This window comes from Temnothorax americanus, unplaced genomic scaffold (assembly GCF_048541705.1).
Source record: "Temnothorax americanus isolate GAGA-0224 unplaced genomic scaffold, ASM4854170v1 Scaffold48, whole genome shotgun sequence".
NCBI lineage: Eukaryota > Metazoa > Arthropoda > Insecta > Hymenoptera > Formicidae > Temnothorax > Temnothorax americanus.
This window is the reverse complement of record NW_027509635.1, coordinates 888,347-914,329: the sequence shown is the minus strand read 5'-3', so window position 1 is coordinate 914,329 and position 25,983 is coordinate 888,347. Positions and strand designations below refer to the sequence as shown.

Sequence of the window (25,983 nt, the reverse complement as noted above, 5' to 3'; positions counted from 1 at the left end):
AAGCGTCCCGGTATATCTCGCGTTATTATTATTGTTTCCGATCTGTCGCGTTCCGGCGGTGCCTGCGATCCGGAGAGTTTCCCAGCTCGGTACGATATCGCGTGGAACATGCGATGTTCACGTGGAGCCTCACCTCGAATAAGATGATCGACATAAACACACGCGTTCGGGCGTTCGAACTCGAGCATAAACAGTTTGCTTTCGGAGCGCTTTCAATACACTGTTACGCGACAGCTCTTCGGAAACCAAGTATATTGAACGACTTCGTTTGTCGATCGTTTCGTCTTGCGAGCTATCTTGAATGGCGCGAATAATTACTTCGATCGATATTGACTCTGATTTCGTCAAGTATCTGTATTAGGAACAATAAAAAAGTGACAACTCTACACCAGGCCCTCTCATTTCGCTTAGTGGTCCGTCCTCCTCGATTCCCGGTCTCTAACAAGATAGTACCAGCTCCGCCCGGAGTGTTTTCCAAGCAATAGCATTCCGAAACAAACTAGTTTCCCAAAAGTGTAGATTTCAGAATGTTTTTCTTTTAGTTGGTTTAAAAAAATCACTTAAAAGTAATTATTATCAAAGTTTATTTTTTATTTGATACATTTTTATTTAAAAATGCTTTCAAAAGTACACGTTTTTCAAACATACTGTCTGATAATCGATGATATTTGGCTGTATTAATCATCGTAGCAAATGAAAATAATCTCTCCACCGGAGCCGAAGAAGGAATCAATGTGTTGTATTTTATAAAAACTTTCTTTATTGTAGGATATTTTTCTAGATAAGATATCTGAGAGTCTGGATCTCCTAGATAATGAAAGATCTAGAAACAAAAACAAAAATAAGGATCATAAAGCAAATATTTTCGGTTTTGTTTCTAGATCTTTTATTTGCTACGATGATTAATACAGCCAAATATCATCGATTATCAGGCAGTATGTTTGAAAAACGTGTGCGCTTCTAAAAGAATTTTTAAATAAAAATGTATCAAATATATTAGGGGTCTTCAACGAAGTTAGAGTTTAACGGTTTGACAGGTTATGTCGGGTTAAAGTCGGGTAAAAAGTTACGTTTTACATTTGTAACCCAAAGATTAATGTGATAGGTTAATGAGACACTTGTGTATTTTGCATATTTTTATTAAATTAAATTTTTATTTTATTGATTGTAAAATTTAATTTTTTAAATTTATTTAATGTTAAAAATACTAATATTAATAGATTAACTAATAAATTAACTAATTAATAAATTATATTACAATTTTACATTCACGAGTGAGGACTTTAATTTTTACTCTGTGCATCATTTTTCGTTATCGATTTTTTTTTATTCGTTACATTCTTCGAATAAAAATGATGAATTACAAATAAATTATTCGTGATTATTTTATTCGAATAACGAATAATTCGATTATTCGTTATTCACGAATAACGAATACATTTATTTTATTCGTTATTTTTTCTTCGTTATTCAAAATAAATTTTGCCCAACACTGCATGGATGCTAGGTGAATATAATTACTCGTCCTTAGCGTCTATTTCGTCTTTCGTTGGTTTAAGTGACTCGGCACCTTTGATCGTTGATAAAATTCTTTCAGAATCCGCAACATTGTTATCCATTGATCTTATGTTAGTCGCGTTTTACACTTCTATATAGTAGAATGATTAATAACAAGAAAACATTAGCCGTTTTGCATTTATGTATAAAATAATAAAACAAAACATTAGTCATTTTGCATTTATATATAGAATGATTAAATAGAGAAAAATTAGTTAGTATTTGAAAGATTACAGTTTTGCATACTACAAATCTGTTAAGACAAATTATCACTCTCAAATTTTAAATACTTATTACATTTCATTAATGCATAATTCTATATTTGTATCTATATATTGTAGTCATTTATTCAAGCGATTTTATATATATTGAGTTTATTTCTCCAATTTTTATCGTTGTGTGGAAAGAGAAATATAATAAATATGTAGAATAAATCGCAAAAATTAAATCAAATAATTAGTTATCAACTTTACCTTCTTGTCCTTTTGCTTGTTAAAGCAACGTTTCCATCAGGTCCCCGTACAGAGGTAATGTCCAATTCTGTTGTTCTGACATAAGGAAATCGAAATCCGCAAGAAAGGGCGATGATGCTGAAGTACTCTAAACACTTTTGTAGGCAAAACGAATAATTATACCCCTCAATTGCGTCTAATTTTCTTATTTGATAACTTATTTGATCAGATAAGAGAACGGAAACAACAGGTGATTATCTTGACTTTGACGCACTGCAGAGGGATCTATAACATACATGGCTCGTTGAATGCAGTACATCGATAAATGTTTGGATGAGATATAATATACATTTTTGTAGAATGGTTCGCGTTTTAAAAGAGGATAAACTAAATCAATTTAGTACGAATATAGTACTATACGCGTATCAAACGTTCGGTGTAAATTCCCAAACAGCACGCATGCCCAAAATCGAGACGTAAAAGTACGTCTTAAAGACATCTTTGAAACGTTTTATGTAATAATAATGTCTTAAAAACATCTTATAATGACGTCTTTTAAGACGTGTCTTATGTCCCAATTTTAGACATGGTGTTGTCTAAAGTTGAGCCATAGAAATAGGAATACAACGTAGGTTCAAAATTAGCGCCACTCCTGCATTGCTCGTCACGTGAGCCGCGTTAGTTCGTCACTTCTGGGGACCAGGGGACAGACGGCGTTGAGGACCATTTCGTTTTCCTGGGGCGTTTGCTCGTAGCGATTTGGCATGTGCTCTTTGGGTAGGGAGTAGAGAGTAGGGATTAGGAGGAGGAGGGGAGAACAAGATGGCGAACCTTCGAGGGGGCTGAAGGTATCCGTCGCCCATCCTCGTTCTCGTTCTCACCCTCGCGTAATCTTCCGCGCGTCGAAGTGAACGGAGTTGGCCAGTTGGCGTATTATGTCCGCGTATACGTTCTCGCAGAGGCTGTTTACGCCGACGCCACCGGAGCGCGGCAGCTTCCCGCTGGACCATGAGGGCCGTTGCAAGAGCACCATGATCAGGTACATGCGCTGCCTGGTCGAGAATCGCAGTCAGAACACGATGTGCCGCGACATCGCCAAGGAGTACCTTGGCTGCCGCATGGACCACGACCTGATGGCGCGTGAGGATTGGTCCAAGCTCGGCTTTGCCGACAAGATCGAGGGCGCCAAGGAAACGTAACGTCGATAATCGTCCTTGAGAGATTCTGATCAGAGATAAGATATCCCGTGTATCTCAAAAGAAAGGAGGGGAATTATCTTGGTCATCGTCGTCGTTATCGTCGTTGTCGTTGTTCATCCCGATTTTCCTCGGAGAATGCCTGGTGCACTCTCTCTCTAGTCTAATCGGTGCTCTTAAAACTTTCGATGTAAATAGGACACCAGACTATATAGAGTTTGGTGAATTAGTGTGTTCAAGCAAGAATACGCACTGCCAGCCAGGGTGCAACAAGAACTTCCTCTATGCCAGTGTTGTTGAGAAAGAAGTAACAATAAGAACAATAGGTTTAATAAGAGACCAATTTAAAGGGAGAAAGAGAGAACTGAACGATACTAAAAATTGCGTATATCTACCTTTTATTTTCATAAGAAGGAAGATTGAGAATTAAGTTATATCGCTTGACCACTCGTTGGGTTGGGTTTCTTGAGCTTTAACATAAAGATATCCCTGTAGCTTGTTATGCGGCTGGATTGTGTTGCAACCCAAGTAGCCTAAGAGAGCAATTATCCCATAAATAAAATAGAGAGTTTCGATATTTATCACGTTGAAAACTGAGAGTCTATCAGATTTTACTGCAGAGTCCAGACTGACGTAGAACGGGAGACAACGCAAAGGTGAAGAAAATGGCGAGCTCCTCCAGGAAGAGAGTACTGATAGGCTGCACCGGTAGCGTCGCCACGATCAAGCTGCCGCAGCTGGTGGAGATGCTGCGACAGAACAATCTGGAGGTGAGGGTGGTCGTGACGGAGAGAGCTAAGCACTTCCTGAAAGACGCCCAGCTGCCGCCTGAGATCCAGGTCTTGTCCGACACGGTGGAGTGGGCCGCTTGGCAGGACCGCGGCGATCCGGTGCTGCACGTAGACCTGGTGAAATGGGCGGACGTGTTCGTGATAGCACCGTTGGATGCCAACACTCTGGGCAAGATTGCCAGTGGCATATGCGACAATATCGTTACCTGCGTGGCACGCGCATGGGACCCTGCCAAGCCGTTCCTCTTCTGCCCAGCTATGAACACCAAGATGTGGGAGCATCCAATTACAATGCCTCAAGTGAGATGAAAAGAATAGCGCATAAATTAAAATAAGAGAATAAAATTTCTACTGTTAAAACAAATAAATAGATGAAGTATATGATCCTTTTTATATACATTTGCGGAAAAAATAATCACATACAGGGAGGAATGTCCCCTTTAATTTTTTGTATTTAAGAAACACCTTGTATACTATTTACTTAAATTGAATTAAATTCAATTCGTGCAGATATTTGTATGTTGAAATTGCATCATTAAAAATGAAAAACTGAATTAAACCAATAACAATGTTAGAAAAATTCTAATAAAAAGAGATAAAGAAGAGTATAATAGTCAAAGATAAACGTAGACATTAAATTTTTTCTGTCATATAATTTTTCTATTTTTCTTTTTTCTATTTTTCTTTTTTCTTAACAAAGAGAGTCATGGAGTTTTGTGCTTTCTCAGGTATCGCTTCTCAAATCCTGGGGCTACAAGGAGGTGCATTGCATAACCAAGATGCTAATGTGCGGCGATTCGGGAATGGGCGCGATGGCCGAGGTAGACACGATCGTGCGATCCGTTCTGCGAGCCTTGAATCCCTGGATGGATCAGTCGGATCTGTGTCCCTAGCAGCGGCTGAGATCGGCCTCCTCGTGCGAGCCTCGTCGACGACGCGAGTATCGATGAAGCTCTGTCACGTCGTGAGTGCCGATATCTGGATCTCCAAAGACGCGCTATGGTGCGATTCGAACATACGCTTATAATGATTAATAAAGATACGCGCCAAGATGTCGCTTATCTTTAATAAAAAATTGGGAGGAGCCTAAGACCCGAATCTTTCGAACCCGTATACGGATCGTGTAATCAAGAATTTACGTTTATTAGCGAAAACATTAATAAATTTTTCTCGAGTTACGTTGTTCACTGAGAATTTCATTCTTTCGTTGCTCTTATAGGACGAACTACGTCATCGTTAGGTCATTGTTAGGTAGGAACCTACGTAGTTATACGCGAACAGCGATATCTGAGTTTGAACGCATCATGGTCGTCATATTCTTTGCTCAACCTGGAATAAATCAATCGTACCGTGAGGAACAAACGAGATAATCGTAATTTTATCTGTCCAGTTGAAATGCGATGTATAAAAATGCTCTAAAGAAAAGGAAAAATTCTGTTGACATATCCTAAAGTTGATCCGCTGGAATATGTACAATGCTTTTGTTAAATATATGAACAATATATATATATATGAATTACAAATATACAAGGCGTTCTTTCTGCTTTCCTCACCTTACAATTAACATTTTTTTCAGTGATGCGTACGTAAGGCTAAAAATCAGAAATTTTCTGCGGTGTGTCGTTAAGTGTGTTTGGTAAAATCACTTTATTTTTGTATATACACAAATAAAGCACGAACTGTCAATATATAAAATACGTATAGAGCATATAATCAGCACATTACATTAATTTTCCCTTAAGTTTGGAATAAACCGAGGGTTGGAGGAATTCTCGCCTCCTAGTAGAACTGCAGGACGCATCACTCCGATGCATTTGCTTCTCCATAACAATGGTACTCAACCAGAAGACAGTTACGAAAAACAAATATAATATCATTTATACCGTTTGTCTTCGTTTCAATGCTGCGCGCTTCACGGACATATAGTACATTATTCTGCAATACGCGCGCGGCTTATAGTATACTTTTATATAATTATATAAAACATGTTTATATATTTATATATATACAGGGGTGTGTACGTTGGAAATATAAATACTACGAACTTCGCAGAGACGTATAGATCCCGATATTAAAACTACAGTCAATTTCTCCTTTGCAAAAATTTAATTAACCTTCATCTTTCCCCTTACAATTTTATTATTTTAGGTTCTCGGTTAGACATTTCAATTTATAAAATTCTGACCTAAAGTCTACTGAAAATTAAATGCGAAATGAGATTTTGTTATTTATTTCCGCTCTCGATTACCTCCACTCAGGTCAGAATTTTATAAATTGAAGTGTCAGTAATTGAGAATCTAAAATAATAAATACAACGTAATGTATACAACAGGATAATATACACAATAGAAGTGATTATAGAAGTAATCCAGGCAAGCGCATATTTCAACGTGTCCTCTCTTACATAGTCAATTCAGCTATTATTTTATCACTGCAAAACATGGCTATAAATTTCAGTAATCTCGCGTCTTCCACTGGAAGTTCAGATAATTATACTCTTGGAAAGATTCCTATTGCACACGCGTCATCATCTTCAACGGGCCACAAAATTGCTGCTCACTGCTGTCGACGAACGGATCAAGGTTGACAAGAGGCGCTCCGCGATCGCGGGGACTCTTTGTTTCCCAAGAGCTTAAAAACTATCGCTGTCTTACGCTGAGAAGAAATCGGCTTGAAACAAATCGGAAAATACGCTCGCTCAGATACACCAGCGCTGTATATAAATCTGTGAGATTGATTCTGTGCTATTTTTTCTTGATATTACACTAACTACTTGATCGCGCGCGGTATATAAATATCACAGTTTACAAAACTGGCGACACTGCGTTTTATTGCCCGTGTCCTCTTTTGCTAAATATTATACGGTATCAATAATTAATACAATATTTATATAAAATATGTGCTCTGTCGGAACCGACTATTTTGTCGTTTTAAGATTCGATTCCAACTAATAATTGCATCGCGATTTATGGAAGGATCACGGAATTTCTTGGTGGCGCGTATTAGTCCTCAGCAGGGATATACAGGGTGTTTTTTTAAAAGTGCTCACTAATTACATAGCGGTATTCCTTATCAAAAATTGAATCAAAAAGTCCTGAATTTTTTTCTATAATGCTTAATAAGGCAGTAATTATTGAATAAAGTCAGTCCAATCAGCACTGTCTGCTACGTAATTAGTAGGCGCTTTTTAAGAATATGTATGACTGAGGATTCCCATCTCAATTTAAAAATTCTTGTAAAAAGAATATCGAAAAAAGTTGGATGGATTTTCGGCAGTGGTAGTTCGTAAATTATTATCGCAAGATCTGCGAGATGTCCTCTCCGTTTCTTTTCGCACCTTCGAGGACTTGACAACATTCGTCAGTTATGCGATATAAAAGCGTTACGTCTTAAGTTAATTACTTCGTATATAAATGCGGCCATGTAAAAAGACAGTATACAAAAATATGCTCCTGCGCAGCACAATGGCGCGGTTTATCCAGGACTGATGATATGGATCTAAGTCACACGCTCTTTGTGAGAGAAGATTAACTGTCAATACGATTTTATCACCCAGATAAAAATGAAGTAAAAAGTATGCAGAAAAAAACTTTTCCTCGTAATATCATATTTCAAAATTTTATAATTTGTCGTCAACCATTTCATATATCTTCTTTGAATCCTTCACAAATTAATTTGATTACATTCTTGAAGCTTTGTTCGCGAGCTACAATCGCGATCTCTCTATCGGAAGGCTCAGCTACGAAAGTTGATTCCGTGGATGCGAATGTGCCGCAGACATTGCTTTGAAACTCCAATCGATGTACGAACAATCTTCCATCCCCTGTGTTCACCAATCCACCGATGTCCGCACTTCAAAAATCCGTTTAACTTTCTGGTATTCGTATTTCGCACGCGAAATTTCCATGTGAGGTATAAAATGCTCCCCGACGCACGTCGTCAGGAAGAAATCACGTGCGTTATGATTCTGAAAGAAGACAGAAAAATATATGTGACAGCAGCTGCTCGCCTATTTTCAAATAATTGATTTAATTGCATTAAAAATTTAGCTACTAATTTTTATTCCAACCATGGAGCCATGTGATATTTTGTAGAATTATATAAATAGAATTATAAATTGGATCGAAGTTAAATTATTACAAAACATTATATCAAATCTTATATTTCATTAAATTACTTTTACATATTAATTATGTAATATTATAACTATTACTTTGTGACGATTATATATTGTTTCATGGCGTCTTTCTAAATTCTGAATTTATATTTAATACTAAAAAATATCATCTTTAAAGTCTTCTTTTTCAATCATGCCACTCTTTAAAAATTTACGAATACAGGGGCAATGAATAATTACCTCGTTTTTACACGTATATTATCCTCATAATAAAGCTCACAACGATCGTGGCAAATATCGGCGTGATTTCTCCTGTGGCGATGGCAGCGGTGGCGGAAGCCGAGAGGATACTCGACTTCCTGGGTAGGTTGGTTTCGATATCGTTGGTCTCCACGTCTGGCGGTGGACAACCCATCCAGACTGGCGCCGACAATTTCTGTTTCTCGTGCGCCACCCTCATCCTGAGATCGTCAAACTCCCAGAAGCCCTTGCCTTTGAAGAAGTACGTCTTGCCTATCGAAAAAGCGAAAAAGTTATAGTAGAAAGTCGATAACAAAATTACACAGAAGAGATTTATTTATAAAACGTTAGAAAAATCAAGAATCGAAATCAAAGTCGAATGAAATATTAAGAAACAAAATATATGGTTGCCTATAGAATTATCTTTTACAAAAAATATACATTATCTTCGTTAATAATGTATTATATTTGGCGTTAAAAGTTAAATTAAATTTATTTATCTGTATAACAGAATTTTTTGTCTGAGATTAATATAGTATTTGAGTAATTATTTTTATAATGAAATAATTTTGTCCGAGATTGTCAATTTCCGAAATTTACCATTTTTCCATTGGAAAACAGCATCGATGTCATTCCCAACGCCGGCGAACATGCTCATGTCCCTGGGATAATCGAGTTCGACGTAATTAACAGTTTCGTCGAACCTGCGTGGGGCAGAGGATTAAATTGGAGAATTAAATTTTATTTATGGATTAAAAAGATAGTAGAAGCCCAATATGAATCGGATTACAAATTTCATTATACGTCCGATCGAATGAGCTTCGATCTAAATTAACATTATCTTTCAATTTAATATCAGTCGAAGATTGCTGTATACAAAAGTTGAAAGTTTGACATTATGTTGAATTCTAGGCAATAAAAAATGAGAAAGTATAAAATCTGATTTGATAAATTACACTACAATCACCTCCAATACATGGAACCGCTGAAGAAGTAAGTTTTGCCGTTGTGGCCCCACACCATGGCGCCGTCGATCTTCTGCAGGGCAGCCGGTAATCCCAGATATGTGAGCGGTTTTGGATAACCCGGCTCCAGATTGTTGGCGTCGAAGACGTAATACTCGCGACCAATGAAAAATACTATCTTCTTATCCGGTCGCTCGTAAACGGCGTCCACGTGATTGATGCTCGATGGCAGATTGAACAACCTGGTGATCTCCGCCGGATATCCCTCATAGATCCCCTGGTCGCCTATTCGCCATAGATACTGCAACGCGGTACCAAAGAGGATTAGAATCTCAATGCGGAGATTCTAATTTTGTTAATTCATTATGTTCCTCGAAAACTGTGCCGCAGAGAAAATACGCGTATAATTTAAATTATATAAAATATAGGATATATGAATGTAATGTATAGGTACATAATAATTATTTTAATACAATATTTTAATTTTAATAAAATATTGATGATGTAAATAAATATAGCAATTAAAAATATATCATAAATTATTCTATCTTTATGCTCGAGAATCAAACAGATAATAATGTAAAATATACTGAGCACTCATTCTCTCGTCCTTAGAAAATAATGTAGATATAGAGACTCTTCTTAGTTCCTTGCAATAAAGCGAGATAATGACATCTGAAAGGTTCATTATCATATCGTTCTGAGATACACAGCAAGAATTCTTTTTTTAATTCCTTATTATATAATATTCCTTCTTTTTGCTCTTCTTAATTTTGATCGCTGCTTACTCGTCCTTTGAAGACAAAGACCTCCCTGCGGATGATGCTGATGGCGTCGTAGCTCGTGTCGCATTTGTCGGGCACGTCGTCCCGCTGTGGCGGGGTCCACCGATGTCTGAACCTCGGTGTGGGCCTCATTGTCGTTGTCGTTGTCGTCGTCGTCGTCGCCGGCCATGTCGTGTGATGCCGATGGGGTTTGTGCGGCCGGTAGTCGGGTTTCTGCGGGTAACGACCCGGTTGTCGAGGCCTGCCGTCGTCCGGATAATGATTGGGCCTGGTGGGTCTCGTCCTCCAAGGCCTGTACGTCGTCGTCGTCGTCGTTGTAGTCGTCGTCGGAGGTATCGGTGGTGGTTGCTCTGGTGGCAATGGACCACCCGGTATATTGCCCCACAGTTTGCCTTCAGGAGCCCCTGAGAAATAATTATTTTATTCATCCATTACGTTCTGTTCTCTTTTGCTTATTCAATTGTAAATCTGTCAATATTAACATTCAACAGCGAAATTAATCCATTTAAAATAATTAATAAACAAAAACGTGACTAATTTAAATTCGAAATAAATTTATTGGAACCTTTTTTCTTTAACGTGACATATAAAATAAAAATTGGCCCAAAAATTGATTGAAGAAGATCATAAATGACTAATTGAGTAATTAAAAATCTGAATTAAGCATCTGAATCAAGCAGGGGGAGAGAGAAAAAGAGGGAGAGAGAGAGGGAGAAGGAGAGAAGGGGGGAAAGAGAGAGAGAGAGAGAGAGAGAGAGAGAGAGAGAGAGAGAGAGAGAGAGAAGATACCTTTAATTATTTTATGCTACCGCTTTTTATTAACTTATATACCGAGTACTCGCGTTATTTTGTGTATTTGGAGTATTTTCCAACAATTAAAAAAAAGGGGAAAGTGATCTATCTCTCGAAGAGTCGCGAAACTTTTCGTATCTTCCGTGCGCCGAACTCGCGGCCGCCGTGCCGCACCGCGAGAAACTTGAGGCTTGTTTTACTTGAAACCTCGTGTAAATAGCAGCGAGCTCGCCGAAAATGAGACAGCGGTTCTTGTGCTCGAAGTATAATTGCGGAAAAAGATGACTCAAAACGGAAGAATTTTGTGATAGCGAATAAGCATCAGAGATAGGAGACTTTTGCTTTTAGCGAGATTTAATTGTTTCCAGAATATATTGATGAATATTCGTAAATATGATAAATTATACCGTATATACAATATATTGTATTAATTATATATAATTAATACGATATTTTTTGCAAAATGCTTTAAAAAAAGAGTGTGAAACATGAAGGTTTCGTTTCAGCCAAACATAATTGTTAAATCAGTGTAATTAAAATCATGTACTTAAACAAGATGAGAACTAGACTAGATAGACTATTTGCGTGTCTTAATACACATGTCCTCTGGGGCGAAGCCCGGGTAACCAGCTAGTATTATATAAAAATCTATATATATATAAATGAATGAATGTGTGTGTGTGTATGTATATATGTATGTATGTATGTATGTATGTATGTATGTCCTTTATGTACTCTTAAAATATTCGACTGGTTTTGAAAGTATTGTATATGAAGTAGGGGTAGAATTTTCCGGGGAGTGTTATAGAATGTATAATTTTTCGTTACCGATCTTTTTCGGTATTCGACATTTTTTCATTTTTTCGGGAATTTCCCGGGGAGTGTCATAATGTGTATAGTTTTTTATTACCGATTTTCTGGAAACCGGTTTTTCTAATTTTTTTTTAATTTTCGGAAAATAAATGACCGAATCTCAAAGAATTGTACATGAAATGGGGGTAGAATTTTCCGGGGAATGTTATAAAGTGTATAATTTTTCGTTACCGATTTTTTTGGAAGCCGGTATCAGAAATTTTTCAAATTTTTTTGGAATTAATTGACCGAATCGCAAAAAATTATATATGAAGTAGGGGTAGAATTTTACGGGGAGCGCCATGATGTGTACAGTTTTTGTTACCGATCTTTTTGGGAATCGGTATCTTTTTGGAAATTGGTTTTGAAAGTATTTGTATATGAAGTAGGGGTAGAATTTTCGCTAATGCGAAAGGATCAAAGCAAAAAGAGCTGATTCCGTTCTCGCTCTTTACATCCGCGCGCGACGAATTCATCCCGTCGCCTTTCAGGATCCCGGTGCCGATCTCGCACCGTGAAAAGAAATTCTGGGACGGGCGAGGTCGATATCGGACAATTTGTAACAAGACGTGTGTCTGTAAAAAGCGCAGCTTCTACAAAAAAAAGGTAAATTCATCGGTCGAACATTGTACTCGCATAATTGCAGCGATATCACGCGACGGAATACTCGTAATTAGCAGATGCATCGCCATCTTTTTACGCGCGCGTCGCTATTAAAAGGAAACTTTTAAAAATATAAAACTTTAAATATATGAAACAGATACCTATGCATGTATAAAAATCTTAAAATGTATAAAACATGCTCTTCGTCATTCTTTTGTTTTTTACACTGAAAGAAAAGTATTTGGTATTTGCGACTATAATTATGCATAGTAAAATAATTCAGGTCAAGGTTCTTCTTTTTACAGTTATCATTGCTGTAATATTAGTAAATAATGTTATATGTATAGATTTTTCAATTGTAGTCATTTTTATCATATTTATAGTACGACTTACTGCATAAATCACAGGTTGTAGTGTATAAAACCATGTTACGGTTAGATGAATACTTAATGCATGTTAAAGCTATGACGACAATAATGTAGTATTGAGTAAGCTATAATTCGCATTGTTAAAATAACTATAAAAATGTAGTTAGCACCGAAAATAACTAAAAATTATAGTAAATTTGTGATGACTGCAACTATTTTTTTTCTCTCAGTACATATAGGTACTTATCAAATATTGCTTCGATCGAGTCAAAGTTCATCAAAAAAAAATTTTGCTCTCTTCAATTTCTCCCATATTGTGATTAGTGATTATCCTGAAGTATCATCAGCCGTCACGATCTTAATTAGCCTGTCGAAACTATTTGCCAGCTTCGAATGGGTGCATTTTTTCCCCCCGGCAAACCGTGCGCTTTCGATGAGTATCGGAGCGATCAATTAGAATGCGTTTGCAATTTGTCGGAGGGCTATTGACTCTCATTGTACGAGCATTATTTTACTTTGCGAGATTGACAATAGAGAGGTGGTGCGGGGGGAGAGATGGTGCTTTTAAAACATTTTAAAATGCCTCTCCGCGCGCATGAGAGGTTGATTTTGCGCCACGGAATTTCCAAAATTCCACTCCCGGGAAATTGAATTTCCCGATTTTACATAACACGGACGTATTATATGGCAATCGTATACATTTCTATTGTTTCTATCTTAGTTTTTTTTTCGCTCGAACAAGATGTAACTGCATCAATTCGTCTGATCGAGGTTAAACAGCTACTCGGACTGCCAGATAATAATTACATTGCATTCCGATCGACATTCGATTTCACGTAAATTGACGTATATTCGATTTAGCGACAAGTAAATGCGCGATGCAAAAGTCAAACAATATGTGATTGATTGGCGTTTTAAGTCCGCATATAAATTCAGCCATTAAAATGATCGAGCGTTATGAATTATAGTGCGATGCACTTTAATTTCACCAATAAGAAATGACTACAAAAGAGAGAGGAAGAAAAAAGTCAGTCTCCCGTAAATATGTATACGGATTCGATCGTACGTTTGACATTTGGACAAATAGACAATATTGTGAGATTTTCGGTGATGTGCACAGTGACAAGCGACAGCGCCGTATATCTCTGTATTCTGTATTTATGTTATGTATATTTAAAGAAAGTAAAAAGAGAGAGACAGGAAATTTATATGCTAGGTGCATAAATCACACCCGCATCGCGAGGAGAAAACGTATCGCCGTGGCAGAAGATACTTGGCGATATCAAATTGCCATTACAGAGCACTAAACTAGCTATTGATGACAAACGCGGGAGATTAAAATTCGGCTTTATCGTTGGCCACGTGTTGGCGCGATGCGTTTTATATTTCCGCGTCCCTTCCCTATCGGACGTGTTGTATCAACGCGGGCAAATCGCTCGTTAATTCCGCGCGGCCGCGACGAGCAAAACACACCCCGGATTGATAGGACTGGTGAAATTACGAATATAAGCTCTTCCTCGCGACGCGTATACGTGTAACATGCACGCGTGCGGGCGCACGGGCAACGATTCACTCCATTTCCCCCGTGTACAGCGTTACACATGTATACGTATATATACCACCACCGTGTACAAAATTTACGCTATCGATTGTTCGGGCAAAATGTAACCCGTGTCGAGGGACGCCGATTAGATACATAGATGAAACAATAAACGCGGATCGCGCCGCGAGTGGGTAAATGCAAGTGAAACGGAAAATGGCAGGACGATTAAAATCTACTTTGCGCGATCCACAATTCGCGCGATAAACTTGAATTTTAGGTGCGACCGTAACAAAAGATGTTTATGTATATGACAAATTAAGATATCAAAGAAAGAGAGAGAAAGGTAGAACGAGAGAATAATACTTAAAATTATCAAATTCTGTCTCAAAGTGGTCTTAAAAAATATTATGTGATATACACTGCCGCTCAAAAGTTTGGAAGCGTTACTTTTTTTAAGAAAAATAGAACAGTGATGCTATATAATACTTCCAAAGAAAAATGTCATATGAGAAACTTTACTATTTGTTTTAACTATTCAACACAGTATTATTTGTTTTTAATCATTTTCAAAGTATTAGCAACACGTACTGTTTTGTTTTTCTTAAAAGTTTGAAAATCTTTATAGTGCCTAATTATTTTTAAATCAGACAGCATGTTATTAGCAGTTCTACTATTAAACATGTCAGTTAAATTACTTGATTAAAAACTTAATAAATCAAGGCGCTACTTTTATTTTATATCTAAAAAATGTATTATTTCACTATTTAAAACTTTAAACCATGTTTTCTCGAAATGTTCAAAAATAGATATACGATTCTCTTTACCTCTAAGGTATAGATATATGCAATATATATGTATAAGTAATTTAAAAATTATATTAAAATATCATTACATAAAGGATTGCATCGCTCAATCTTCATACTGCATGCATTTTTCATGAATATATATGCTGTAATACATATATGCAACAAAATCAGGGGTGATACAATTTTTTATAATAAAAACACGGTGTGATAATATTTTATATGAAAAGTTGTTTTGGAACATTCCTCTGCAAATATTTAAGAAAGTATGTTTAAGGATACTTAAAAAAGTGCAAAAATGTGGAAAACGTTCGAAAACGCTCGAAAGTCTTTTTGTACAAATTCTTTTAAATACGTACGATCGAAAATGAGCGCACATATGTGTGTGCACAAACGCGCGCGCGTTTTATATCCAAAAGAATGCAGGTTTAAAAGGGTCGAACTTCTCGGCGGTTTTTGCGAGCGATTGGCGTGCTTTGTGCGCCATTTGGATAGAAATTCGTGCAGGAAATCAGCTGGAGCTTATCGAATGGTATGTGGATGCGATAGCTCGCGCGACGTTAACGGATGAACACCGCACGGTTCTGTAGTCGAATAATAATTAATATTCGCCAGTGACCTACCAATTAGCGTAATCTATAGACTATGGAAGATAGAGAGGGAGATAGATGGAATGAGGGAGCCGTTTCCTGAACACCGAATCTAATCTCGACTCCCGACCGTCAATGGCGTCGATGCAATTACAATGACGCGCTCGATAATTGCCGCTGCCTTCGCACCCTCCAATATTCTAACTGTCTCTCCCTCTCCCCCCTCTCTCTCTCTCTCTCTCTCTCTCTCTCTCTCAGCAGAAGCAGACGTGTGAAACATCGCTCCGTAAAAGTGTTAATTTTTGAGTGGTTAGAAGTGAGGGAGAGTGTTAAAAAGTTGTGTAACGAATATCTGCATAGACCGGGGGTAGCCATGAGTGTTATCTAGCCGGAATATGTTGATACATAGACACGAGAACTGCATTTCGTACAGAGGTCATCGAAGCCTCGTACGACAGGTAGACATCGGCGACGAACACAAAACGCTGACGTGTGAAAGTGACGTGTTAAAGCGACGAGTCAATTAACTGTCTCTGCCGATATTAGCAGAATGAACGAGGAATACACCGAGTATCGATGCTCGGCATGTAAGAAGGCGATAAAACCGGAGGTGATAGCATGCAAGTCCTGTGCTAAGCTTGTCTACCATCCAGGTTGTGTATCTAAGCACAAAATTTATGATAGAAACCGCGATTTGGTGTCGTGTCCTGGCCCATTCGAGAAGTTAATTATTAGTGATGGTGATAACGTAGCCGATATAAATAAAGCAGTGGCAGCAGCAGGAAGAGCAATGGCACCTGCAAAAATGAGTCCGGCGCCAAGCAGCGGGAATAAAGTAGCAGCCGCGAGTGGAACAGAGGATAATGATAGAAAAATAGATTGGCTTGTAAAAACAGTGAAAGAATTAAAAGATGAGGCAGCATGTAAAAAGGAGATCAAGTCAATGATAAAAGAAATAGTCCGTGAGGAGATGGAAGGCATTAAACAGGAAATAGAAGAATTGAGAAAAATGTTGACGCAAGGGGCATATGGACCGTCAAGTAGAGCGACAAGAAAATATAGCGATGTGATTAAAGAAAGGAAGGAAGAAAATATCTTGATTATAAAACCAAAAGTACAACAAGAGAGTGAAATTACGAAGAAAACAATTAAAGATAAAATTGATATAACCAAGATGGAAATAGGAATTACCAAATTAAAAAAGGGAAGTAAAGGGACAGTGATCTTAGGATGTGAGACGGAAGAAGAGAAGGATAAGCTAAAGACGACGGTACAAGCGGCAATGGGCGAGGAGGTCAAGGTCTCTGAGCCACAGAAGAGGAAACCAAAGATTAAAATAATTAATGTTGGTGGAGAAGAAATGAAAATGGAGAATGATAAACTGATAGATACAATCAAGAAGCAGAATAGAATTGGCGAAGAATCCTGTATGCACTTAGTGACGAAAATATTAAGAGGAAAAGATAAGGATACTGAGCAAGGATCCGTAATAATTGAAGTGGATGAAAGCACTCATAATTCACTAATAAACAGAGGAAAAATAAATTTAGGGTGGCGAAAGTGTCCTATATTTAATTATATTAGTGTTAGAAGATGTTTTAAATGCTGGGGCTATTACCATATTTCCAAGAATTGCACGAGACAGGAAACATGCTATAAATGTGCAGGAAATCATAAGGCGAATGAATGTACGACGGCGAAGAAGAGGTGTGTAAACTGTATCTATAAGAATCAGACGTACAACTTGAAGATAAATGTTGAACACGAGGCGCTGGATTCGGAATGTCCGACATTTAAGAAAGTATTGGAGGAAGAGAAAAAAAGAGCCGGCTGGAAAGATGCAAAATAGCAACTACAGGGAGAAGCGGAATTACTCTGGTATACGAATGCGCAAAGCTTCTTGGCGCATAAGGATGAAATTCAACATCAGATTATGAAGATGGTGAATCCTGCGATTCTAGCGTTATCCGAGACTAGATTGACTGTAGAAATTGAGGATAGTGAAGTCAATGTACCGGGATATAGTATAGTTAGATGTGATGCTGAAAATAGAAACACAGGAGGAGTACTGTTATATATATATATATATATATATATATATATATATATATATATATATGTTAGGGATGATATTAAATTTAAAATAGTTGATAAGAAAAAGATAGTGTCAAATTGTTGGTGCGTGGTGGTAGAAATAAGAGAGAATTTGTATAAAGGTATGATAGCAGTAGTGTATCATTCGCCGAGTGCGTCAAATGGCGATTTTGTGAGATTTTTGGAAGATACGGTTGAAGATCTAATAATAAAGTATGACTGTATAGTGATAGGGGACTTTAATATAGATATAATGGTAGATTCATTTTACACAAAGAAATTATTAACGATAATGCAAAACCTAAGGATGAGGCAATACGTTGATTGTCCAACGAGAGTTACAAAAGATAGTCGAACAATGATAGATTTAATTTTTTCGAATAAAGAAATAAAGGTACAAGTGAATGAGAAACCGAAAATAACGGACCATGCATGGCTAAAAATAGAATCTAATATGAATAAAAAGAGAAATAAATAAAAAGAATTTAGAGGCAGGGACTATAGTAAATTTAATGTAGATGAATTTCTTAGAATAATGGAAGAAAGAACTGAGCAAGGTCAAAGGCTAGATATAAGTATAAGGGCGGAGAGATTTGTTAATAGTATAGTAAGTGCAATGGATACTGTAGCACCTAAGAAAAAGTTTAAGATTCCGAAAATATGGGAAGGGAAAATGTGATATTCAGATGAAATTAGAATGGCAGCAGATAGAAGGGATGAGGCTCACAGTAGAGCAATAAGCTCAGGTAAAGAACAGGACTGGGGATATTTCAAGAATGAAAGAAATGCAGTAGTTAAACTTATTAGGGCAAAAAAGAAAGAATATTATGAGAATATGATAAATAATAATAAGAGTGATCCTACAAAAATGTGGAAAACTTTGAAAAAATTAATTAAAGGTGAGCAAAAGGGTTCAGAGAACATGTAGATTTGTGTCGATAATGTAGATTTTGAAATATTAGAAGACATAGAAAAATGCAATATAGCTGATAAATTTAATATATATTATGTAAAAAGTATTAGCAACATTGTGCAATCCATTAGTAATAAGGGGATAGAAGGCACAGGTAGGAGACTTATTTATGTAATCGAGAATAAAGAAATTATGGAAAATTTTGAGCAAATTAGTGCAAGTGATCTGGAACAAATGGTTAGGGAACTACCACGAAAGAACGGAACAGAGGAAGGGATAAATAGTGATATACTGAAAATGGTGCTACCTGTGATAAAAGATGAGTTTGTAGAGGTAATAAATGATTCGCTTAGGACAGGTAAATAATTTCCAGAAGGATGGAAAACATCCACGATAATACCGATACCAAAGGTAAACAAACCAAAAAAAGCGAGCGAGTATAGACCGATCAATATGTTACCGATATATGAAAAAGTATTAGAGTTAGTTGTAAAAAAACAGTTGGAAAAATTTCTAGAAGACAATGAAATAATAACCGAATACCAATCGGGATTTAGGAAACAGCAGTCGTGTGAGACAGCAATTCAAAGTTTTATCGAGGAATGGAAGTTGATAATTGAGGAGAAAAAAATGGTGGGGGTGTTATTCCTCGATCTTAGGAGAGCGTTTGAGACAATAGATAGGGTAAGATTAGTGGAAAAATTATATCAGTATGGAATAAGAGGAGTGGTACTGGAATGGATAATATCGTATTTAAGTAATAGAAAGCAACAAGTTAGATTCAATGATATATGTTCTAAAATAATTGAGACAGTATATGGCGTGCCACAGGGATCAGTATTAGGACCTCTATTGTTTATTTTATATATAAATGATATAGTTAAAGTCCGTCCGGAGAGAAGCATATTTAGATTATTTGCAAATGACACGACCGCAAGTGTAACAGGAGAAAGTTGTGAGGAATTAGAAATAAAACTAAATATGGTGCTCGGTATACTTGAAGAATGGATGAATGTGAATATGTTAAAAATGAATGCAGATAAGACCAAATATATGATAGTTAGAAGTATAAGAAAAGAAATAAAAACAGACATAATAGTAAAAAGTTTGGATGGAACTATAATTGAGCGTGTCGAGATAGCGAAACATCTGGGTGTAATGATCGATAGTAAACTCCGTTGGGAGAATCACTGTGATTATATGTTAAAGAAAATAGGGAAAAAAGTGAGTTTTCTGAATAGAATAGAAAATGATATATCGGCGTACACTCGATGTACTGTGTATAAGTCTATCATAGCGCCTCACTTTGAATATTGCGCAACGATGTTAATAGGCATGGGTGAGACGCAACTGAATCGATTGCAAGTGACACAAAACCGTGCCATGAGAGTCATACTGCAATGCTCGCGATATACAAAGGTAGAATTGATGCTGCAAACCCTTAAGTTTATGAATGTAAGACAGAGGCTAATGTACAATGTATGTATTTTTATTTTTAAGATAGTAAGAGGCATAATGCCAAAACATTTAAGTAATAGGATAGAAATAGTAGGAGATGTGAGTGGACGGCAAACGAGGCAGACTGAGAATATTAGAATTCAATATCGCTAGACGATAAGCGCACAGAAAAGTATATTTTATGAAGGTTTGAACATGTATAACGCCCTGCCGATAAAAATTAAGCAATGCGAAAGAATTGAACCTTTCAAACTTAGGTTAAGAGAATATATTGTACCTCATGTAGAAAAATTAATTTAACAATATTTTATGTAAAAAAATAGCCGAGAAGGCTAATAAAGCTCAATCAATCAATCTCTTCCTCCCTCCCTCCCTCCCTCCCACCCTCTCTCTCTCTCTCTTTCTCTCTCTCTCTCTCTCTCTCTCTCTCTCTCTCTCTCTCTCTCTCTCTCTCTCTCTCTCTCTCTCTCTCTCTCTCTCTCTCTCTCTCTCTCTCTCGTCCTCCGCTATCGGGCACAAGTGATCTTTTCGTCACGCCCAGTAATTTCCGATTATAATAAAGAAGTTAGCTACTCCCTCTTTCTTCGCCTTGTCGCCGGAGTCTCAAACTTTATTACGTTGCGTTAATTTGAATAAAGCTAATGTTATTTTCGTGAAACTTAAGAGAACGATATTCATAAGCAGATATTAGTTTTCTTAATTTTTAAACATTTTTGAATAACATTTCTAAAAATCCCTTTTTACTGGGTGCTGCTTACACATGGAAAGAATATACTTCCCGAATTCCATGTTTCTAGGTTTAGAGTTTTGGCGTTGATGAATCAGTCAATCTGTCAGTCAGTGACAATTGTTTGTAATACCTATAGATTTTCGAGGAGAAGAAGAGAATCGCGGATTTTATTCCCGCGGCACAAAGTGCCTTATCTTCCAAAAGCCGCATCCATTCGAGTAAACCTAGATGATCGCGCGTTAACGCGCAGCAACTATAGCGACTATGTGAGAAGTTATGATTCCTAAAAATCAAATGCGATCCAGACACAACGACGGGTTTAACTTTGGCGCCAGTTAAAAGATAAACGGATACGAGAAAGAAAACAGCAGCGATATAATGATTTTGCTGCGAGAAAGATGAACACGACGTATATAGACGAATAATCATGCGGCGATGTCGTTCAAGAATGTATATCATCATCAAGCCTCGACACTGTTTCTTTTTTTCTCCCCAGGTTTATACCGGAAGAGATGTTTTCGTCCGGTTTGGAAGTAACGTCGGAATTTATTGCCGCGAGTGCGCGCGAGGTATATTGCGCGTGTAATAAAAATGAAGGGAAACAACCGCCACTCTTTACGGCGTCATAAGCTCGCGAGCTACGAGCTGGCTGATATAAAAATCCCGGCGGAACCGGAAGTACTTCCATTCAATGCAACTTAAAACGCTTTCGGACAAATGTTCTCCGTCTTCTCGGTCTCGGTGGCAAATGTATTACTGGACTTGCAATTAGGATTATTATTATTAACACCGCGCGTTTGCAGATATATTCCAAATTTATATAGCCATCACCTATAATTTTTAAGCATTATAATTACATCAGAGAGAAAAAGAGAGAGAGAGAGAGAAGACTATTTTCGAGACTAGGAATGTGATAAATGAAACCGGAAGTAACTGATATAAATGAAGATGAGCGTGTTTCGAGCTGTTTTAGAATGTACATCAGACGCTAAGCGCAGAGTTTTTGTTGCAACAAGCATTCCACGTGAACTTTCCCAAGAGAAATTTCCGCATCAAAAACTAATTAAAGCACGGCTAAAAAAAATTCGATGAGTTCGTCGAAAATTAATGAGAAGAAGCGAGAGAGAACGCGCAAGAAAAACGCAAGAGGAAAAAGTGGATTTTATTGAATCGGACGATTTGATATATGTTAGTAGCGCAATGTGGAATGAGGATGTTTCATACGTACGGCACGTAATTTAATATTGACGATAGGTCGAGAGATTGAAAAGAAATCGCGGATGAGAGAAAACTGGGTCTTTTTTCCTCGCCGTTGGTGGATTGAAAAGTTGGCGAGAAAAAAAGCTTTGCGGGCAACGTGCTTCGGCGGAACGCGCGAGCTTACGCGAACGTAAAGAAGAAAAGTGTATTTTCGTCCGTCCTTCATTATCCCCGACAAAGGCACTTTCGTATATATTTCACGGCAAGCGGTTTCACCGCATTGATTCGCCGAGGCCTTTCGTTTTCTTTTTCTAGAATTCCTCGCGGAAAATACAGGATGGACTGGAAAAATCTGCGGATTGCGGCTCGGTGGTTTAAGGACCTACGAGATTAAATTTTTGAAACGCTACCGGTCAAAATGATTCTATCGCAGCGAGTACAATACAATCCGATTCTTTTCAACCTTTATGTATCTATGGGAAGCAGGAAATAATATAGTTGACAGAAACGAATAAAAGAAGGAAGATTTTAGATCGCAAAAACATACTGAAACATTTGAATTAGTTAATAGATGATTAATAATAGTAATTTTATTACATTTAAAAAATAAAAACATTTAAATATAGTTTTATTTAATTAAAAATATTTTTCAATAATACAAAAATTTATTTCATTATTGTGATTTCTGAGTGTCTGTAATTTATTATATTGTTACTTCAAATTTTTACAGATTTTTGGTAAATTATGAACTGTAATTATTTTATAATTTTACATCTTGTTACATTCGCTTTCATCTAATTTCTCAAATTTTTACCTATACTATATAAATTTATGTGTACTTTATTTCATTATAGTACGTGTCTTTACGCGTTTTCATATTACGAAGATGATATAATTTCCATAAGTTCTCGATCGCTGTAATTCAACGGGTGCGCAATCAACGGTATCGTTGCTGAACACCATTCTTCTCAAACGAGAAGCAGAGGCGTACCTATCTCAAAGAGCGGAGGCCTCGGGCCATCCTGATGGACAGATCATAAAGCCCTCAAATAGAGAAATCGAGAAGAAAAGAAAAAGACAGTAAGAACGAAAGAGAGAGAGAGAGAGAGAGAGAGAGAGAGAGAGAGAGAATTGTAGTGGTTTATTTGCCATGATAAAACTGCTGTAGGTCGAGATTTATGGTGCTTTGATGAAGCGGTGAAAATGTTTATTATGTAACACGTGCAGGGAAAGTGGCCCATTGCGCACGCTACGCGTGCGTGATAGACCACTTTCCACGCACTTGCAACATAAAATAGGGTGTGCAAGCCATGCGTGATGATGAAAATTCCCTCGCATATGATGAAAACTCGCCTTCGGCTCGTGCGTCAACTCCGCACCCTTGAATTTTCATCTTACAGCACTTGTTGCACAAATAACTATTTTCGCAATTTCATCGATATTCTCCTCGTAAATCGATTTCGCTGGTTTAACTTCTTGGCGACATATTGCAATTGCGAATACGACGCGTTGTTTTCCATAAAATATATTCCAGGAAAAAGAAATTTTTTCCCTCGAAAACATCTACTGTACGGCTGCGCCAGGATTTAACGTTTGTTCTATATATATATGAATAAAAATATTTAAAAAATGGAACTTGAATTTTAATTTACAATTTCTATGGATTACATTTCTCTTCGGTCGTCCGCGTGTGTTCTGTTCTGAACAACTTGACAGTACCTGCGGTATCAAAGTTTGATTTAAGACTAAGAGAGTACCCAAACTTACTTGACATCAAAACAACCCCATAATAGGCTTAACAAACAGATCCAATTTATGACCGGCAAAGGAGATATATGGCAGCGGGAAAACAGCTGCGAGGAGCATACCAACTAGCAGGAAAGAGGCGTAAATTTTCGCGGGGGAGTGTCTAAAGGCGGCCAAGCGTTAAACACCTTAAGGAAGCTCTTGCGAACTTAAGTCTCTCTTGTATAAACAACAAGCTGAACCTTGTTAAGGCGGCTATGCAACTATAAGTGCATAGTGATTCATGACTATAACTTTAAACCGAGATCGTATCACTCCGGTAGAGCAGTCGCTCTAAAAAGCTGAGTGAAAAATTCACTCCTACCTTATGAATCTCCGCATTCACTCAAATCAGAGTGACAACCCTCTCTTTTAGAATGACTATCGCACTCACGCTAATATATTAATGACGAAACTACTCTATAAAATTTAGATAGTAATTATAAATTACCCTTACAAAAAAGTATTACTGACTAAATACTTAAAATCTCAGTGATTTAATATTGTCAATATTTATTTGGGAAATACTGAGAAAATACTGGTAGTAATAAATATTATAGGTAGTGATTAATACTACACAGAACTACTGGTGCTTAGTATTGAATTACTCACCGATATTTCGATTTCCGATATTTACCCGGCATAAAAAAAAATTATTTTTTTTTCGAAATTTTATTGCTATTTTATAACTAAATTTGTTTCTTAAGATGCAGTCTATAATTATAAATATTTTCTCGTATTTAAAAAACACTTACCTTGGTGGGATCGAACTCGGGACCTCTGGATCGTGAGCCAACTGCCTTACGTGGTAGACTACTTCTTAATTTGATGTAAGTGTTATATATAGTCTACATGTGTCATAACCAGAGCACAAATATATAATTTTTCAAAAATCATCTTAGGAAACAAATTCAGTTTAAAAAGAGTAATAAAATTTTGAATTGGATATTAAAATGATATCTTTAGTACTATTTCAAAACTTGTACACTTTTATCACGACGAATTAGTACAGACCTTCATATATTATAAAATGTATTTGTGCCTTACTTTTATCTCTTTTCCTTAATATTATCAGGAATTACACCCATTATAATGTTTCTATACAAATTGTAGTACTGGTCAGTGATTAATTTCACATAGAATATTCAGTTCAGTACTTGAGTATTAATATTAAAATACTGGCCAGTGATTTATTACACATGGAATCCTTGGTTCAGTACTTCAGTACTAACATTGAAATACTCATCAGTAATTCAACACAAGTATTTATTACACAAGTATTTTTCACCTAGTATTAAATGCTTTCTCATCAGAAATTTAATACTAAGTATTCAATACTCGTCCTGTATTAAATACTACTTTCATAAATTACTGACCAGTAATAAAATACTATGCAATACTTGGATCACAGTGATTCAAGTACTAATAAATACTTAATTTTAGTATTATTAATACACAAAATAAGTATTTATTACTAACCAGCTAGTAATACTTTTTTGTAAGGGTTGCGGCAGAGTAAAGTAAAAAGTAAGACGTTAAACACTTTCTCGCGAAAGATGAAAGACGCACGACTCCACTCTTTTCCGGAGTCCATCGACGTGATGTACGCCGTCGACACGTATGCTCGTCGCCCATAAACCACCGGTCGGACCCGGGCACCATCGCAATTTCGTTTGCGAAAGCCCGTACCCCCAATAACCTTTGTCCTCGTGCCCGGAATAAACCATGCCCGCACTATGGAAACGTTGTTTCCTCGATTTTGACCTCCGCGTGAACTTCGATCGTATTTTACGGAACGAATGTTTCCTTCGACTTTGTAGACTCGTAGGATACGATAACACACCCTCTTTCATTCCCTTCCCTCTTTCCTTCGGTCTCACTTGAAGAAAATTCGAGTTTAACTTCATTTCAATTTAGGAATGCGAGTGCGATTTTTTTTCACTTCAAGAGTCGAGAGCTCAAGTCGTAAACATTTTAGATAAATTTAAATCACGATTGTACAGAATTGATACTATTTGAGAGAGAGAGAAAGAAGAAAGAGAATACAGATATTTATATATAAATCTTCAATATATCTCAAAATTATGTAAAAATTTAAGTAAGCTAATAAATGTTAAATAATAAATGCTAGATAAATTAAATTTAAACA

The 25,983-nt window shown here is 36.8% G+C and overlaps 3 protein-coding genes across 6 annotated transcripts in view; 2 read left to right on the top strand and 1 right to left on the bottom strand.

Moving 5' to 3' along the window:
* The first annotated feature begins 2,805 nt into the window (after positions 1-2,805).
* LOC143903559 (cytochrome c oxidase assembly protein COX19) lies at positions 2,806-3,405 on the top strand. The gene has a single exon (XM_077417243.1). The coding sequence runs from the start codon at positions 2,945-2,947 to the stop codon at positions 3,206-3,208; it is 264 nt and encodes an 87-aa protein (XP_077273369.1). The 5' UTR covers positions 2,806-2,944; the 3' UTR covers positions 3,209-3,405.
* A 199-nt stretch (positions 3,406-3,604) lies between these two features.
* Positions 3,605-5,526, top strand: Ppcdc (phosphopantothenoylcysteine decarboxylase). The gene is made up of 2 exons (XM_077417239.1): positions 3,605-4,296; positions 4,725-5,526. The coding sequence occupies exons 1-2, from the start codon at positions 3,871-3,873 to the stop codon at positions 4,887-4,889; spliced, it is 591 nt and encodes a 196-aa protein (XP_077273365.1). The 5' UTR covers positions 3,605-3,870; the 3' UTR covers positions 4,890-5,526.
* Positions 5,527-5,614: 88 nt separating this feature from the next.
* Positions 5,615-25,983, bottom strand: part of Mmp2 (Matrix metalloproteinase 2) — a 234,661-nt gene continuing 214,292 nt past the window's right edge. For all 4 annotated transcript variants that reach the window (XM_077417229.1, XM_077417228.1, XM_077417230.1 and 1 more), the window contains 5 exons: positions 10,107-10,507; positions 9,321-9,619; positions 8,954-9,057; positions 8,354-8,626; positions 5,615-7,963 (listed from right to left, as the gene is read on the bottom strand). In XM_077417229.1, the coding sequence (XP_077273355.1) occupies positions 8,361-8,626; positions 8,954-9,057; positions 9,321-9,619; positions 10,107-10,507 (1,070 nt within the window). In that variant the 3' untranslated portion in view covers positions 5,615-7,963; positions 8,354-8,360. The remainder of the gene's footprint in view (positions 7,964-8,353; positions 8,627-8,953; positions 9,058-9,320; positions 9,620-10,106; positions 10,508-25,983) is intronic.

What these genes read in the sequence shown, in the direction of transcription:
- LOC143903559 (XM_077417243.1), top strand. Translation starts at nt 2,945, where the DNA reads ATGTCCGCGTATACGTTCTCGCAGAGGCTGTTTACGCCGACGCCACCG.
- Ppcdc (XM_077417239.1), top strand. Translation starts at nt 3,871, where the DNA reads ATGGCGAGCTCCTCCAGGAAGAGAGTACTGATAGGCTGCACCGGTAGC. An exon ending in ATCCAATTACAATGCCTCAA is followed by an intron (nt 4,297 to 4,724) that starts GTGAGATGAAAA and finishes GTGCTTTCTCAG; the next exon opens with GTATCGCTTCTCAAATCCTG.